Source organism: Pteronotus mesoamericanus, unplaced genomic scaffold (genome assembly GCF_021234165.1).
Source record: "Pteronotus mesoamericanus isolate MK-2021 breed Mesoamerican mustached bat unplaced genomic scaffold, CSHL_Meso_final contig_181, whole genome shotgun sequence".
NCBI lineage: Eukaryota > Metazoa > Chordata > Mammalia > Chiroptera > Mormoopidae > Pteronotus > Pteronotus mesoamericanus.
This window is the reverse complement of record NW_026555077.1, coordinates 4,951,510-4,966,614: the sequence shown is the minus strand read 5'-3', so window position 1 is coordinate 4,966,614 and position 15,105 is coordinate 4,951,510. Positions and strand designations below refer to the sequence as shown.

Here is a 15,105-nt window from a genome sequence, read left to right as displayed (position 1 = left end):
TCAAGTTTAAACTCACATTACTTTTTTCTTGCGCACCCTCAAACTTGGAGTTCCTCGCTATTTCACTGTAGTATTTTGGTGCTCCTGTGTAACTCTGGTGTGCCTCGTTTATAGTGTTAGGTAGAGCTCCCATTCCAAACTGTAAGTTTCTTGAGCATGAACCATTTTTTTCACATTGATGTCTACCGCATCAACTGTTCTTAATCAGGGTTTCTCAAGTGAATTAATTAAGCCTTAATACTCCAGTATATCATTGTACTTGATTAATTTACTTCTGTGCATCTAGAATGATAGTGCTATGCACCATTCTTGGGAGCAATGAGAAAATAGTTAATCAAATCATCTTCCATTGGGTATAATTCTCTTACAGAAATCCAGTTGAGAAAGGCTACAGTTTTATATATCTAAGATCATATATTCACCATTACTTGAGCCATTTGGTGCTTTAACTTGCCTGAACTCTGCTCCGGTGCCTCCCCCCTCCTCCCCACAGCTTCCATGAAGCCCCTAAACAGGTCTCTGATGCCAAAAGTTTAAGTACCGCTGCTTTAACTCATGTCATGTGTGTTCTTCTGCTAGTCTGATCTCCTAGAATAGTTACTGTGTTATTGTGAATTATTTTCTTGTATTATGCTTATTTGCTGACTGCAAAGCAGTCTTAAATAGTGTTGTGTTTTATTTTTATGATGAATATCATTGAAAAAGGACAATAAAATAACTTCTAGAGTAGGCTTAGATATTGTTTCTATTTACCATACTTATCAAAAGAATTTTTTTTGGTGTTCGAGTTTAACTCTTGAGTATATTGTTATTCATCAAAGGCCAGCAATTTATCTTCTCTGCTCTTTTGAAATGTTTTCAATTATGCCTAATTATGGTTCCTCTTCTCTGTCCCTGTGAAATTACATAGGAAACAGAGCATTACCTAACTGTGAACCTTACAACTCTTCGAGTATGGTGTTATGCTTGCAGCAAAGAAGTATTTTTGGATAGGAAATTAGGAACGCAGCCTTCATTGCCTCATGTGAGACCGCTTCATCAAACACAAGAAAACAGTGTCCAGGTAATACTCTGAATCCATTTAATTAAAATATTAAATATTTTCAGATAATAATTTCAGAATTTGTCATGTAGTTTGACATTTAAAAGAACTGTACCAAACCTATACTGTAAATGTCTGAAATGTACCTCTTTTTCTCAATTCAAACACTGAGGCTGGCATTTGTCCTTGGTAGAAGGACAGATTAGGGTGAGCTTGAAGCTCATCTCTCTGAAGATGGGAAAACACCAGATGTGTTTTAAAAACTGGTTTAAATAGTATTTATCCTTTTACAGCAAGTCTGATTCTGGGAGAGGCCTTCTTTGATAGGAATAACAAATACTAATTCAGCTCCCTTTTCTTCATTTACTTCCCCTTTCCATCCCCATTTATATTACTATGAACATTTAAAATTTGTTGAAAACCAGGTAGAATATATTAAGTCTTAGCATCAATCTTTGGTTACAAAATATGTGTAGGCTTGCAAAGATTGACCATTTAATTTTGAGAATTTTCCAGTCATAAAAAATAAGAAAAGGGAGCCTTGGCCAGGTGGCTTAGTGTGTTGGAGTGTCATCCAGTACACAGAAAAGGCTGCGGATTCGATTCCCGGTCAGGGCACATACCTAGGTTTCAGGTGCAGTCCCACCAGGGGATGACTGTCAAGCAATGGGTCAGTGTTTCTCTCTCGTATCCATGTCAGTGTTTGTCTGTCTGTCACTCTCTCTTCTCCCACTCTCCCTCTTTCTCTCTTCCTTCCTCCCACTTTCTGAAAATCAATATTCGTATCCTCGGGTGAGGATTCAAAAAAAATAGAAAACAGGAAATGAAAAAATTAGAATAGTTAGCTTCTAACTTACTCTAGGCATCATTTGCTCTGTATGGTTTAATTAACACGTTAGTGAGTTTTTTTCTTCATATCTATTATTGTATTTCTATACTTGTCCTTGATGCTAACTCTGACTCTCGTAGACCTTTTTGTTGTACGTTTGTATAACATTCTGATAGTAGACATGTGTGGTAATAAATAGCTTGCCTCACACATTATATAAGTTAAAGTGACTAGATTTTACACAAAGTATACTTGTTGCATTTCTAGTTTCAAGGCTGAATGGTTCTAGTTAATAAATCACCACTATTACTGTTTCTCTTATTGATACCTATTTGTTATTCACAAATGTGTCTTATTTTCATTTATGTTTTTTGAGTGTCCTAATAGTTTGGAAATATTTTCTTGAACTCTCTTAAATTATTAACAAAAATGTATGTGGTAACTGAAAGCTTAATCACATAAGGAATCGATAACAGTTTTTATGAGGGCAATACTCAAAAGGTGTCTGAAATAATAGGTGCAGGTAATTCGAAAAGAAGTACAAATAAAAACACATTGAGAAAACGGTCATCACTGACTAAAGAGAAGTAAGTTAAAACAGCTATCTGTTGCCATTTCTGCCAAAAGGGATTGTAAACTCTTAGTAAATGTTGAATCTGGTTGAATAAATGTACTGATACTTTTCTGATGACTTCTAAAGAATTCTCTGGTGAGTTAAATATACAATAAACTAAAGACATGAATTTAATTTCATGAAACTTTCTGATGATCCATTGTTGAATAAATTAGTAGAGGAAAAACAATTATTTGTACAAAATTTTTAGAGATAAAGTTTATTGGTTGTTTGAACCCAATTTTATCAGAGCATTAATTATAAAATAACAGTATTGGAAACCATTCAGATATCATTAAGATTTTTCAAATGGAAATTTTTTTCCGGAAGGTAAGATGTTGAATTACTTTTTAAAAGCTTCTGCAAGTTTCTGTATTTAAATACAACAAAATAGGAATATGGGACTTACTCAGATGTTTAGTATATACAGATGCCAGGAAGATAAAGCAGGTGTATGAAGTGGGTCAGTGTAAGTGAATATGCACACATTATAAAGGTGGAATAAAGCTGTAAGTTGGAGAACTAGAGCACATGCAACGTGCATGCTGCTAATCAGTTTCCTTTTCCAACTAAATATACTTTGATCTTCTACTGTTATAAGAGAACTTGCAAAATCTGATTTTTATGTGAGCTTTCCCAATTTTTAAAATTTTAGCTCAAAATTTTGCTTTTTTGTTGTTGTTATTGTTAAAGTTGTTAAATAGGGGAGGCTACCATTTGATCAACAGGCCACCAGTTGCAACCTCTGACTTAAGTCAATTCTTGGGAATTAATATTGGAATATTTTATTACTATTTAAAACAAATGAATTATTTTACATTCACACAAGTGTGCAAAATAAGTATAGTAACAAGTATCAATAACATCCAAAGCTGACGTAGCTCTAGCAAAATAACATACTTACTATATACCAACATTAATATGTTTATATGCCCCCTCCAAAGATTTATTCTAAAGGAATAAAATAAACGGGGAAAAATTTAAAAGAAAAACAGATTGTGGGAGTCTACAGATAAGTTAGTGTGTTATTACAGAAAAGCTTTAGTATTGTTTTTCTGTAAAAAAAGTTAGAAAAATATATGTGCACCTAGGTCTTTTAAGCTGTCATGTGACCTTACTGAATTGGAATTAATTGTGTTTAAATTCAGAAAAGTTACAAATGACTTTGTTATTCAAGTACATATATTAGTAAAGGTAGAGTAACATGCTTTTACCTAGTATAGGTCCTTACTGCTTTCAAAATACAAATTAAATTTTATTCTAATTGATAATACCTTGAATTCTTACTTAAAATAACATCTTTTAAGATAACATCTACTGATTTTTAGACTGTAGATGTATATGAATAAAATTAATTTTGTTTTAACCTAAGGATTTACTTAAGACTGTTTTCTTTTATCAAGGATTTTAAAATACCAAGTAACACAACATTAAAAACTCCTCTGGTAGCTGTATTTGATGATCTGGACATAGAAGTGGAAGAAGAAGATGAACTTAAGGCAAGAGGTAAAATAATTTTCCTGTGTCACCCTGCTTCGTATGGTACTATGCATTTCTTTAGTAAACTATGTAATGTGAAAATTTCAAAATCTAGAGGTGAAAAGAACTAAAGGTGATAATTACAAATTTAAAAAAAAAAAATATTTGACCTAGTAAAATTGTATTTGTAAAAAATGCAAACTGACAACTTCGAGTCATGCTTGGTTTCTCTGGCATTACTAAACCCACAGTTTTTTGTATACACGGTCTATATAATTTAGTACAAATTTTCAGTTTTGTAATTGACATAGCAAATTTTAATCCTTTTAGTGTATATTTAAATAATTATCTGGAAATTAACACTTTGGCTAAAGTCTGACCTGAGTTCAAGTTGTTATTTTGTATTTCCATAATGTATTTTGTATTTTCTTAACATAGTTTGGGATCCATAATAAGTAACATACATAATTACATATTCATTAAACGCTTATGAAATTGAGTCATTGCATTGCTGAATGATGGCATAACTTATACTTTGTCTTACTAGGCCTTACAGGTTTGAAAAATATTGGCAATACTTGTTATATGAATGCTGCTTTACAGGCTCTTTCTAATTGGTAAGTAGATAAATTAATTTTGTTTTGTTCATACAGCTTTTCAAAGTTACCCTGAGCAGAAAACCATGCTGCTGTAGTGTAGCACAGGAACCCCAAATGGGGAACTGCTGCAGTGTTTGTGATATTCTGAAAAAACCATCCAGTGGACTAGCTGATGTGGACGTGCTGTTTTATTACTCACATTACAGGGAAGTGCACTGATGGTGGTGGGTTGGTGCGAGAGAGAACAGACCTCCTCCAGTTTGAGGTTTGTTATTAGGGGTCCCAGAAAAAGGAGGCACATGTCCTATGTGTGGCTCTAAATTACATTACATTAGTGTGTATGTACAGAAAGAAAAGCTCAAGAAGCAGTACTATAGGACAAGAAGCAGCTCCCAAAAGGAGATAAGGAGGGAGTTACAAAACAATACACATCCCTTTTGGCCTTTGTCACAGGTAGTGGGAGAGCCATGTATTGACCTCACACTTTCCCCCAACATTGCTCTTCCACCATTCTTCGCATTAAATCTTCTGGGAAGGGACCTGTGTGGCGTGATGTTGGCACCTTGTATCTGTATACCACAGATACAGTAAAGGCTACACCGGTGTACTAAGAGTAAAAGTGCAATACAGAAGCCAAAGAGACTCAGGAGGAGGGAACACCACCAATAGCACATAGCAGTCAGTACTATAATGTTCTTGCACAAGGTTGCTGGTATTCACTTCATGAATTGCACAGTTTCATTTGTCCCATTTTTGCATTCAATACATATGGGTAGAGGCTGTCATACTTCTACTTGTAGTGCTGACAGCCACCCCACACTGTCCCAAAATCCGTATGTGCACTATGGTGTGGCTCTCTTATGAGGGAAAACACCTTCTCACATGTCTGTTTGAAGAAGAGGTCAGAAGCCTTCCAGCCTTGCAATCAGTCCCAGCGTGTCTGGTTCACAGGGTGGATCCACCATAGCAGGCCAGCAGAGGCTTAGGTCAGCAACTCCATGGAGACCCAACAGTCTGAGCAGTTGTTCATAGCAGCCAACATTACCACCCACTGGGGGAAGGTGTTGCTTCTGCAGAATCCAGACAGTCCCCAAGAATTTGACCAAGAAACCAGGTAAACAAGGTCAAAGTATACATTCATGAAAACAGAAAGAATACAAAGGTTAATGAACACAGCAAATCATAAACCAGTTTCTGAGTCTGCAAGAGTGTCAGATGAGAAGACTTCCAAATGCAAGGCTTTTGTTGGAATGAAATTAAGCAGTGACAGTCTGCTATATCCTCTTTAGCTGTAGGTTAAATGTCTCTGGTGATATCATCAGGTGCTCAGGTAAATTCTATATGTTTGATACTGCATCAGTAGTCCTCAGTAATTCCAAATCAAAGGATAGAAGAAAAATGAAACATTAGTTTGAAAGAAAGCTGGAAAAATTCAGGATCCAGTCTGGTTCATAGGTGAGAAACAAAACTTTATATATAGTTCACTGATTCAGAGTCTACTTTCCATAATTGTATATAATAGATTTTATTAAAAGACAATTTGCCCCATAAAATTGCCCCCGTTTTTATCAAAGAGCCAAATCAAGACTAATTTGTTTGCTTTATTAGGTCCAGTTTCAATTTGGCCTGATTATTCACATAAACACAATAGGAATAGAAATTGATCATATAGGCTTTCTTAATTGTACTTTGCTGGAGTGTTACAAGGAATTCCTAGATTGAGTTTTAACTAGCCTCTCAGAGCTGGGAAGTCAAGCCACAAAGTTGCCATTTGGCTTTGCCTGCAGTACTTGCAGATTTGGGTGAGTTTCTCAAGTTCTTGACATCTCCAAAATGTTTTGAGGTTCTTCCTTGCCATATTTCAGGAAAGTAGCCTTTGCTTCTTACTTGGAAAAATTGCCATGGGCCATGTGACCAAGCAAGGTACCAGTACCAGGCCACTTCTTCCAAGGGGCTTTTATTGGTCTCAAAGTCAATTTTAATTCCTTACGGCTTTCTGATGACATCCAGAGTCCAGGCAAGACTCCTTTGATCATTACATTTCAGACAAAGACTTAGTTGATAGAACACAATTGCAAACTGGCTTTATGCATTCTGTTATGAAGAAATCAGATTCCTATTGGATTTATGCAAATAAACATAGTGCTGTGGAAAGAAAAATACCTACTCATGAAGAGCTTCCAAATTCCAGTGGAATCAGGTAGGGAGAAAAATATAAATGTCTCAATATTCAACATTGGCTTAGGTAGGTATACTTTACCAAATTGCTTTAGGAAACAGAAAGTTGCCCTAGCTCGGTGAGCCACAGGTGTGGCTCAGTGGATTGAGCCCTGGACTGTGAACCGAAGGGTCACCAGTTTGATTCCCAATCAGGGCACATGTCTGGGTTGCAGGCCAGGTCCCCAGTAGGGGGCACACAAGAGGCAACCACACATTGATGTTTCTCTCCCTCTCTTTCTCCCTCCCATCCCCTCTGTCTTAAAAAAAAAAAAGTTATATCTGAAACACAAATAATTAAAACTTAGCAATATTTTTAACAAAAAGCTATAAAAGCCACAATTATCTTGTTTATTATGTCCCATAATTAATTTCTGTTTACCCTGATCATCTGCAAGCAACTCTGTACATCCAGTCTATTCACAGAGGTCCAACAAGCTATACTCAGTTCAAAGACATGATCTGAAAATCCATCCTCAGAAATATGCAATCCAAAACAAGTCAGAGTCCTCTCCATGAACCCCTCCCAAATGCAATACATATTTTTGCATATGCATTAGAGCAAAAACTGACTGTTTATATAAATGACAAAACTTAATATGATTATAGAGTTCAGTATAATTCAGTTTACAAAGGAATTTGCTTGCCTGCAACAACATTTAAGATAAATAAAATTACAAATGGAAGTATATCAGAACTCATAAAATCTCTAGATTTTAATAGTAAAAATATGTGTATACAAATAGAACATATTTATTATTTCTTTTACAAAGCTTCCCTTATACTTTAAACATATTAAATAGGCCTACCTAGTCCCAGAATTTTTCTTACAAAAGAGGGAGAACATATCCTTGAAGTATTCTAGGGGCCCATTGGAATAACCTAAAGTCATTTCTCAATTAAAGTCTCTTAAAATTTGAACTTTGGGAAGGCTGTCAAGCAAACTTAACGAAGAAATTATAAACTTTGTAAAACAACACATTTTTTATGGTAATAACTTTTAAAGATGGTAATTAAAACTGGTTTTTATATTAAATAATTTTTCCAGATCACAGGATCCTATTTAATTTACATGTTTACTTTCTTTAGGTCAATAAAATATTATACCCTAATTATGCCATCTTTAGGCAGAAAACACATAGCATGTAATATACAAACACATATCACATAAAGATCATACAGATGAAGACTGAACACAAAATCTATACACATAATTTGACTTACTAATTTGGGTAGAGCCCTGCCTAGTGTGGCTCAGTGGATTGGATGCTGGCCTGCAAACTGAAGGGTCACTGATTTAATTCCCAGTCAGGGCACATACCTGGGCTGCAGGCCAGGTCCCCAATTGGTGGTGTGTGTGAGAGGCAGCCAATCAATGTATCTCTCTCGTACACTGATGTTTCTCTCCCTCTCTTTTAAAAGAAAAGAAAAGAAAAAAAATTTGAGTAGAGAAAGCGCATGATGTTCTTACTTGCTTGTCTTTTTTGCTTCCCCCTATACAGTCCTTCTGCGACTTTCCTAGTCCCTTTGAACTCATCCAGAAATTAAAACAATTTACTTTTATTTCCTTCAAAACATACTGCTGTAATTTATATCACTTATTATAAAGCCATATATATTTTTTCCAACTTAAACATAAGTAATTACCATTCTTTAGATGGACAAATTCATGAATACATTTCATAAATCTTACCCCGTTTACTAGACCTTTAGCAAAACAATTCTAATTAGTCTAAAATGTGGCCTAAGCTGCTCCTTTCCAAAACAGAAACAAAACAAAATCTAAAGCAAAGGCAAAATTTCAAGAAGAGGTTAGTACTAGACTTAGAATCTTATTTCCTTATTTTTCTCTCTAATTTAAGCTCACCCTCTAACTGCTGTACTTTTGCTTCAGCTGCTCTTCCTTTTTCCCCATGCAGGTCCTCTGCAAGGTCTGTGTGAACATTGGGGGCATTCCCCCAATACTGGCACACCACCTTGGGATTACCCCCTCTATTTCCAGGATTATATCTGGCCTCCGCACCCGACATGTTATCATATGCAGTCTACTCAGCAAGGGTATTTTCCAGAATATCCTGTTCATGACACCAATTGTAATGCAGGAGCCCCAAACCTGAGAGCTGCTTAAGTGCTTGTGATATTCTGGAAAAACCATCCCGTGGACTAGCTGAGGTGGACATGCCTTTTATTACTCACATTACAGGGGAGTGCACTGATGGTGGTGGGTTGGTGCGAGAGAGAACACACCTCCAGTGTGAGGTTCAGTATAAGGGGACACAGACACAGGAAGCACATGTCCTATGCATGACTCTAACCTACATTACCTCGGTGTATACATGCAGAAAGAAAAGCTCAAGAAGCAGTTAACAGGGCAGGAAGCCACTCCCAAAAGGAGATAAGGAAGGAGTTCTAATCCATTCCCAAAATAATACACATTCCTTCTGGCCAGGGGCCCCCTGGCCAGCCCTTGTCACAGGTGGTGGGAGAGCCATGTATTGACCCCACATGTAGTATCAAAAAAAGGAGTGAGAGTAGAAAATAAATACATATTAATATAATATGGGAAAGAGTTGACAATTCTATTCAATTCCCTAGCCAACAGAATTCTCTATAAATCCCTGGCTATACTTTTTCCCTTGCCCTGCCTCAACAGGTAGGTTTTTTCCTCCCATTTTCTGAAATGCCCCTGTTTAGAAAATTGTGTGGATTAACTAAAACTAAACATGTTAATAGTGCTGAGCAGTTATTTCCTCTTGTTGAGTAACTCTTAAGATAGAGTAGGTAAGAAACTGGGTTGGATGGAATGTTCTGTATCTGTCTGTTAGGGCCATCTGGTGTAACATGTAGCTTCGGTCCAATGTTTCCCTATTGATTTTTCTGATTAAATGGTGTATCTGTTGTTGTAAATGGAGTATTGAAGTCCTTTACTATTACTCTGTTGCTATCTATTTTTCCCTTCAGATCTGCTATTATTTGCTTTATATATATATAGGTGCTCCTGTATTGGGTACGTGCATATTTACAGATGTTATCCTCTTAATGAATTGATCCCTTTATCGTTATATAGTGACCTTCTTTATCTCTTTTTACAGCTTTTGAGTTAAAGTCTATTTTTCTATTGGAAGTATAGCTACCCATGTTTTCTTTTGGACACTTGCATGGACTATCTTTTTATGGTAGCTAATTAATTGCAGGCCAGGATCTGGTTCTTTTGCCCAGTTAGTTTCCTGTAACTGAATAGATTCATGGGTGTTTCCTCAAGTTATTTGAGCTCATTGCCCTATAAATTGCTCACTTGAGCCACTGGATATATAGAGAAACCACTTACTAGGATATAGAAGCTTGGAGGAAGCAGATTCACTAGAAAGTTAAATTTTGAGTATGTTAAATTTGAGATGCCCAAGACAGCCATCTGTTAGGCCATTTGATATAAATCTGGAGTTGAAGTGAGATGTTTGACTTGTAAATTTGACTGACATTGGCATATGTGTGAAAATTTAAGATCACCCAAGGAAAAGTGTATGTAGGGAAGAGAGGAAAAGTTACAGAATCAAGTCCTGAGGCTCCTTGGCATTTAGATACCTGGTAAGAGCAGAAAGAACAATGAAGAGGGAAAAGAGTTGTCAGAGAAGTAAAGAGAAAACGTACATTACATTGGTCAAGAGAAGAGTTGCTCAAGGATGAGGGGTTAAGTCACTTGTGACAATATTAACTGGATCAGACAAGATCGTGGACTCTGATATGATGGAGTCAAACCTGGTTTCAATGGGTTGAGCTAGAAGATGAAAAGGATATGAAGCTATAAATGAGAGCAAAAGTAAACTAGATACAGGGCTCTATGAGCTGTCGGTTCATTGGATCAAAAGATGGTAATCAGTGCTAAGCTTGATTACACTCTATTATATTTCTTTTTTTTAAAATTAGCCCACCTTTGACACAGTTTTTTCTTGACTGTGGAGGATTAGTTCGAACAGATAAGAAACCAGCCATTTGTAAAAGTTATCTCAAACTGATGACAGAACTGTGGCATAAAAGCAGGTAGGTACTTAATATGTCTGTTTTCTTTATTTTTAAATGTATATCATAAGTATTAAAAGGATACAGGCGCATTCGTGGAGCTGAAAATTGTAGAGGAGACAGATTTGAGAGCAAGTTCATTCTGGGGCATGTTATGTTTGAAACTGAACTCCCAAATGTTACTAAGCTTTTGAGTTTAAATGCAGGAAAAGGCATTCTCACAATGCTAAAATCAGACCGTAGATACCTCTACAAATTTTCTTTTTTCTCCTTATGTTTATTTGCTCTAAAGTGTGGAAATAGAAGAATAATTGTGTGATATAATATTTTACCACGTTTCTTATAAGCTGTTCAGAAAATTGCTTTTACTCTTCGTCATTTTTAATGGTTCCTAAGAACTACCCAACTTTCCACTAAGGAAACAATCACCAAAGCTGTCTTTTTAAAATCTTTTTAAAAAAACTTTGCTTTTATGTAAGGCTTTTGAGATCTTAATGATTTCTAGTGTAAAAATTTCCATATTTTTCAAGTTTTAACATTCTTATAAGTGCCTCAGTTTTCTTCATGATATTTGACACCCTACTTTAGTATTAAAAAATACTAAGAGTATATTTAAGTTAAACAAAAATTTGTTGCTCCTGTCATTTCAATATTTCTAGGAAAAGAGAAAGATTTTAATGAGTTCTTTTGGGATGTGAAGGTAAATGTTATTTACATCATTGACATGAAAGAGCCAGAACCCTTGATTGCTGAAAGAACCCTGCATAGCTGAAAGAAACCTTTACTTCTATGTTTAAGCTTCTTTGCCTGAACTCAACTGTAAACTTAACATAGACTTCTAAGTAATTAAATCTCATATATTGGTTTACTTTTCATTCTTTCCAGGGTATTTGATGTCTGGTTTAAAAATTTTATTTAGATCATATACTAGGTACACTTACCTGAATTACCTGAGAAATTTTAAGTAATTGTTTTTGAAACATTATATAGTTGAATATGATCATTTTATTAGGGAAGAGAACAATAACATTTGGCGTAAAAACTGGTAATAAGCTGTACTAACAAGCTTATGAAACATAATACTAAGCAATTTTGAATGACTTTTTTAGGCAGTGACACTTTTCAATTTAATACCTTCAATTCTTGATTGCTAATTTCTAAAATAAACAAAATGACACAGTTCTCATTAAAAATGTTTTGTTCCTTAGGCCAGGATCTGTTGTGCCTACTAATCTGTTTCAAGGAATTAAAACTGTAAATCCGACATTTCGAGGGTATTCTCAGCAGGTTAGTCTTGATTGCTTTTTATTTATAATATTAACCTGTAATAAATTTGTTAAATGCCATTATGTATTATGCTATTATGTAGTCATTTGTATTTCTTCTTCTATAATTTATTTGTTCATTTGTTTATTATTTTCCTTTCCTTGTGTCTTTATTTCCCAAGAATAATCTTTTATCTATTTTTTGCTTATATTTTTTCATCCTTATTATAATCTTATATTTTTTCTAGAAATATTTAATTGTGGCATGAATAAATATATCAATATATTTCTTCTAGTGCTTTTAGCTTTGAGTAGTTCTATACCCAGAGATAAATTTTCACCTGTATTTTCTGTATTTTATGCTTTCATTTTTTAAAAATTTAATTCTTTAATGTGTGTTATTTATTTCTCATTACAATATGATCCAAATTTTATTTTTCACAAACAGCTAACAAATTGTATCAAACTACAAATTTAAGACATGTTAAATATGATTTAAAAAATTTCTCATTGAGGTTTTTTTTTTTGCTTACATTAATATGTAAAACAGGGTCTGTTTCTGGGCTTTCTAATTCATTTCATTGACCTGTATTTTTTTGTATTAGTACCAATGGTAGTTTCAATTATTATATTTTTATATACTACCTTTATATTCATACCTGGCCCTCACAGAATCTTCTTTTCCAAAGCAATACCTACTCCCTGTTAATTTTTTCTGGTGCAAATTCCTGGATCATCAGAGACTGTAATTTTGTAGATGTGAGTTGAGGCCTACAAATTTGTATTTTTAATAAGCATTTCAGGTTTATTAAGGATTTCTTTTTGAGATACAGTACAAGATTGGATAAAGCTTTAATTTTAAGCTAAACTAATAAAATTGGATTCAGGACATATCTCTTAATCATCATATGAAGCAAATCCATGTTTTTTAATACCTTCCTCCTCCACTTTTTAAAAACAGCACTGCTAAAGCTGATATCTGCATCAGCTTCAGTTTTATAATTACTTTTCTTTTATTTACCTAACTTTTTAGAACCTGTGCTTTCCATACCTCCAGTGCCTTATATTCTACAAAGTTGTATTTCCACATTCAGTTGATATCTGTTGATAGCCATGTTCTGTGTATTTTTCCTTAAATTTCTACATATAAACATTTTTAATGAATTCGTAATATCTACTTTGCTTTTATGTTAGGATGCTCAAGAATTCCTTCGATGTTTAATGGATCTGCTTCATGAAGAATTGAAAGAACAGGTCATGGAAATAGAAGAAGATCCTCAAACGATAACAACTGAGGAGACCATGGAAGAAGACAAGAGCCAATCAGATGCAGATTTTCAGTCCTGTGAATCTTGTAGCAGCAGTGATAAAGCTGAAAATGACAATGGCTCTAGAGGTTTTTCCGAAGATAATAATGAAACAACAATGTTAATTCAGGATGATGAGAACAATTCAGAAATGTCAAAAGATTGGCAAAAAGAGAAGATGTGTAATAAGATTAATAAAGTAAATTCTGAAGAATTAGATAAAGATAGAGACTCTGTGTCTGAAACAGTTGACTTGAACAACCAGGAAACAGTCAAAGTACAAATACACAGCAGAGCTTCAGGTGACAATTTTAATAATTTGAAAATGCTTAGTGTTTCATTGGTCCACAATTGGTGTAAGAATAATATTTATATTTAAGATTATGTTTGTAATTTCAACATTTTCAGATTTTTTGAGGAAAAATTAGTGTGGCATATGACTAAAATCAGAACACATTTCTAATTTGTATGCTAATGTTCACAGTTTATATTTAGCATAATAAAAATTAAATACAACAATTGATAACTTTAGCTTAATGTTTTGGGTGTAGTATATGACACTATAGTTCAACCATGCTAATTTGAAGAAAGGGTGAATTAAATAGTTATGTTTCAGCTTTCTAACTAGTCGAGTTTAGCAATATATGCATGGGAGTGTTGAGCTAATGTTATTTTAAGGAGATTTTGTTAAGATCCTGGGAAAAAGCAAAATAATCCAATTGCTGTTTGGTGAACTCATGCACTATTAGGTTTAGATTGCTGTCATTGGAGTCACATAAGCTACAAAATATTTAGTATATGTTTTAGTGTAGGAGTTTAACTATTGTGAACCTCATTACGATATATTTTACTACTAGTCAGTGTTCCTTTGAGAAAGGGCAAGAGGTTCAATGAAAGATGTTGAGCTAAATCGCTTTGCATTTTATATTTACTTCTTCAAGAGTTAACTTGTCTTGGCTTAATGTGGTCTTTAGTTCTTCAAAACACATAAAATTAAACCATCAGAGGTTCAAATCTTCCAATCTTAAGTGGCAAACAAGTTACATAAATAGTTATTATCTTCTGTAATTACTGTAGAGTGAGAACTGTTAAACAATTTATTTAGATACTTGAATGAATCCAAATTCTTTCTTAAGAAAAAGGATATATCCTTAAACAGGGGAATATTTTGGGTTTACCTATGTTCAGTGCATAAATGCCTTCTAGTCAGGAAAATATGTTAGGCTCCGTAATTATACTGCCCTTATGTTTAGAAGTTTAGATGTTTTTAGAAGTTGCATAGTTAATAAATACATGAAATATCAGCATTGTAAGACAGCTTAGACGGCTTTCTAGTGCTTCCTTGTAAAAAGCCTGGTTAAGGAACAGACTTGCTCTTCATTGTACGCTAGCAGGTCTGTTCTTATACATAGTAACTTATTGATGACCTAGAACAGGAATCTGAGCTTTTGCATTTTTAAAGATCTGATTTTTAAAAAAAGTGACAAAGACCATATACAATGGGAGACCCAAAAAAAGATTAGAATTATCTTCTGGAGGGTGGTCCCCTTGTAGTATAGGCTTCCTCCACTAGTGAGTGCTCTGGAAACCCATCTGTATCAGTGCACCAGCTGGTGGTGGTGTGAGAAGCTGCATTGGGCTTCAGTGAATTTTTTTGAAGACTCTTTCAGTGCTTTTGCCCATTTCATAATGGGTGGTTTACAAGCACATCTGCCCACACTGCTCTGAGTGTTTAGC

The 15,105-nt window shown here is 34.6% G+C and overlaps 1 protein-coding gene across 2 annotated transcripts in view; it reads left to right on the top strand.

The window, feature by feature from the left end:
- USP33 (ubiquitin specific peptidase 33) overlaps positions 1 to 15,105 on the top strand; it is a 51,311-nt gene that overhangs the window by 17,619 nt on the left and 18,587 nt on the right. For both annotated transcript variants that reach the window (XM_054566875.1, XM_054566874.1), the window contains exons 5-10: positions 911 to 1,063; positions 3,888 to 3,990; positions 4,511 to 4,580; positions 10,704 to 10,817; positions 12,005 to 12,083; positions 13,256 to 13,670. In XM_054566875.1, the coding sequence (XP_054422850.1) occupies positions 911 to 1,063; positions 3,888 to 3,990; positions 4,511 to 4,580; positions 10,704 to 10,817; positions 12,005 to 12,083; positions 13,256 to 13,670 (934 nt within the window). The remainder of the gene's footprint in view (positions 1 to 910; positions 1,064 to 3,887; positions 3,991 to 4,510; positions 4,581 to 10,703; positions 10,818 to 12,004; positions 12,084 to 13,255; positions 13,671 to 15,105) is intronic.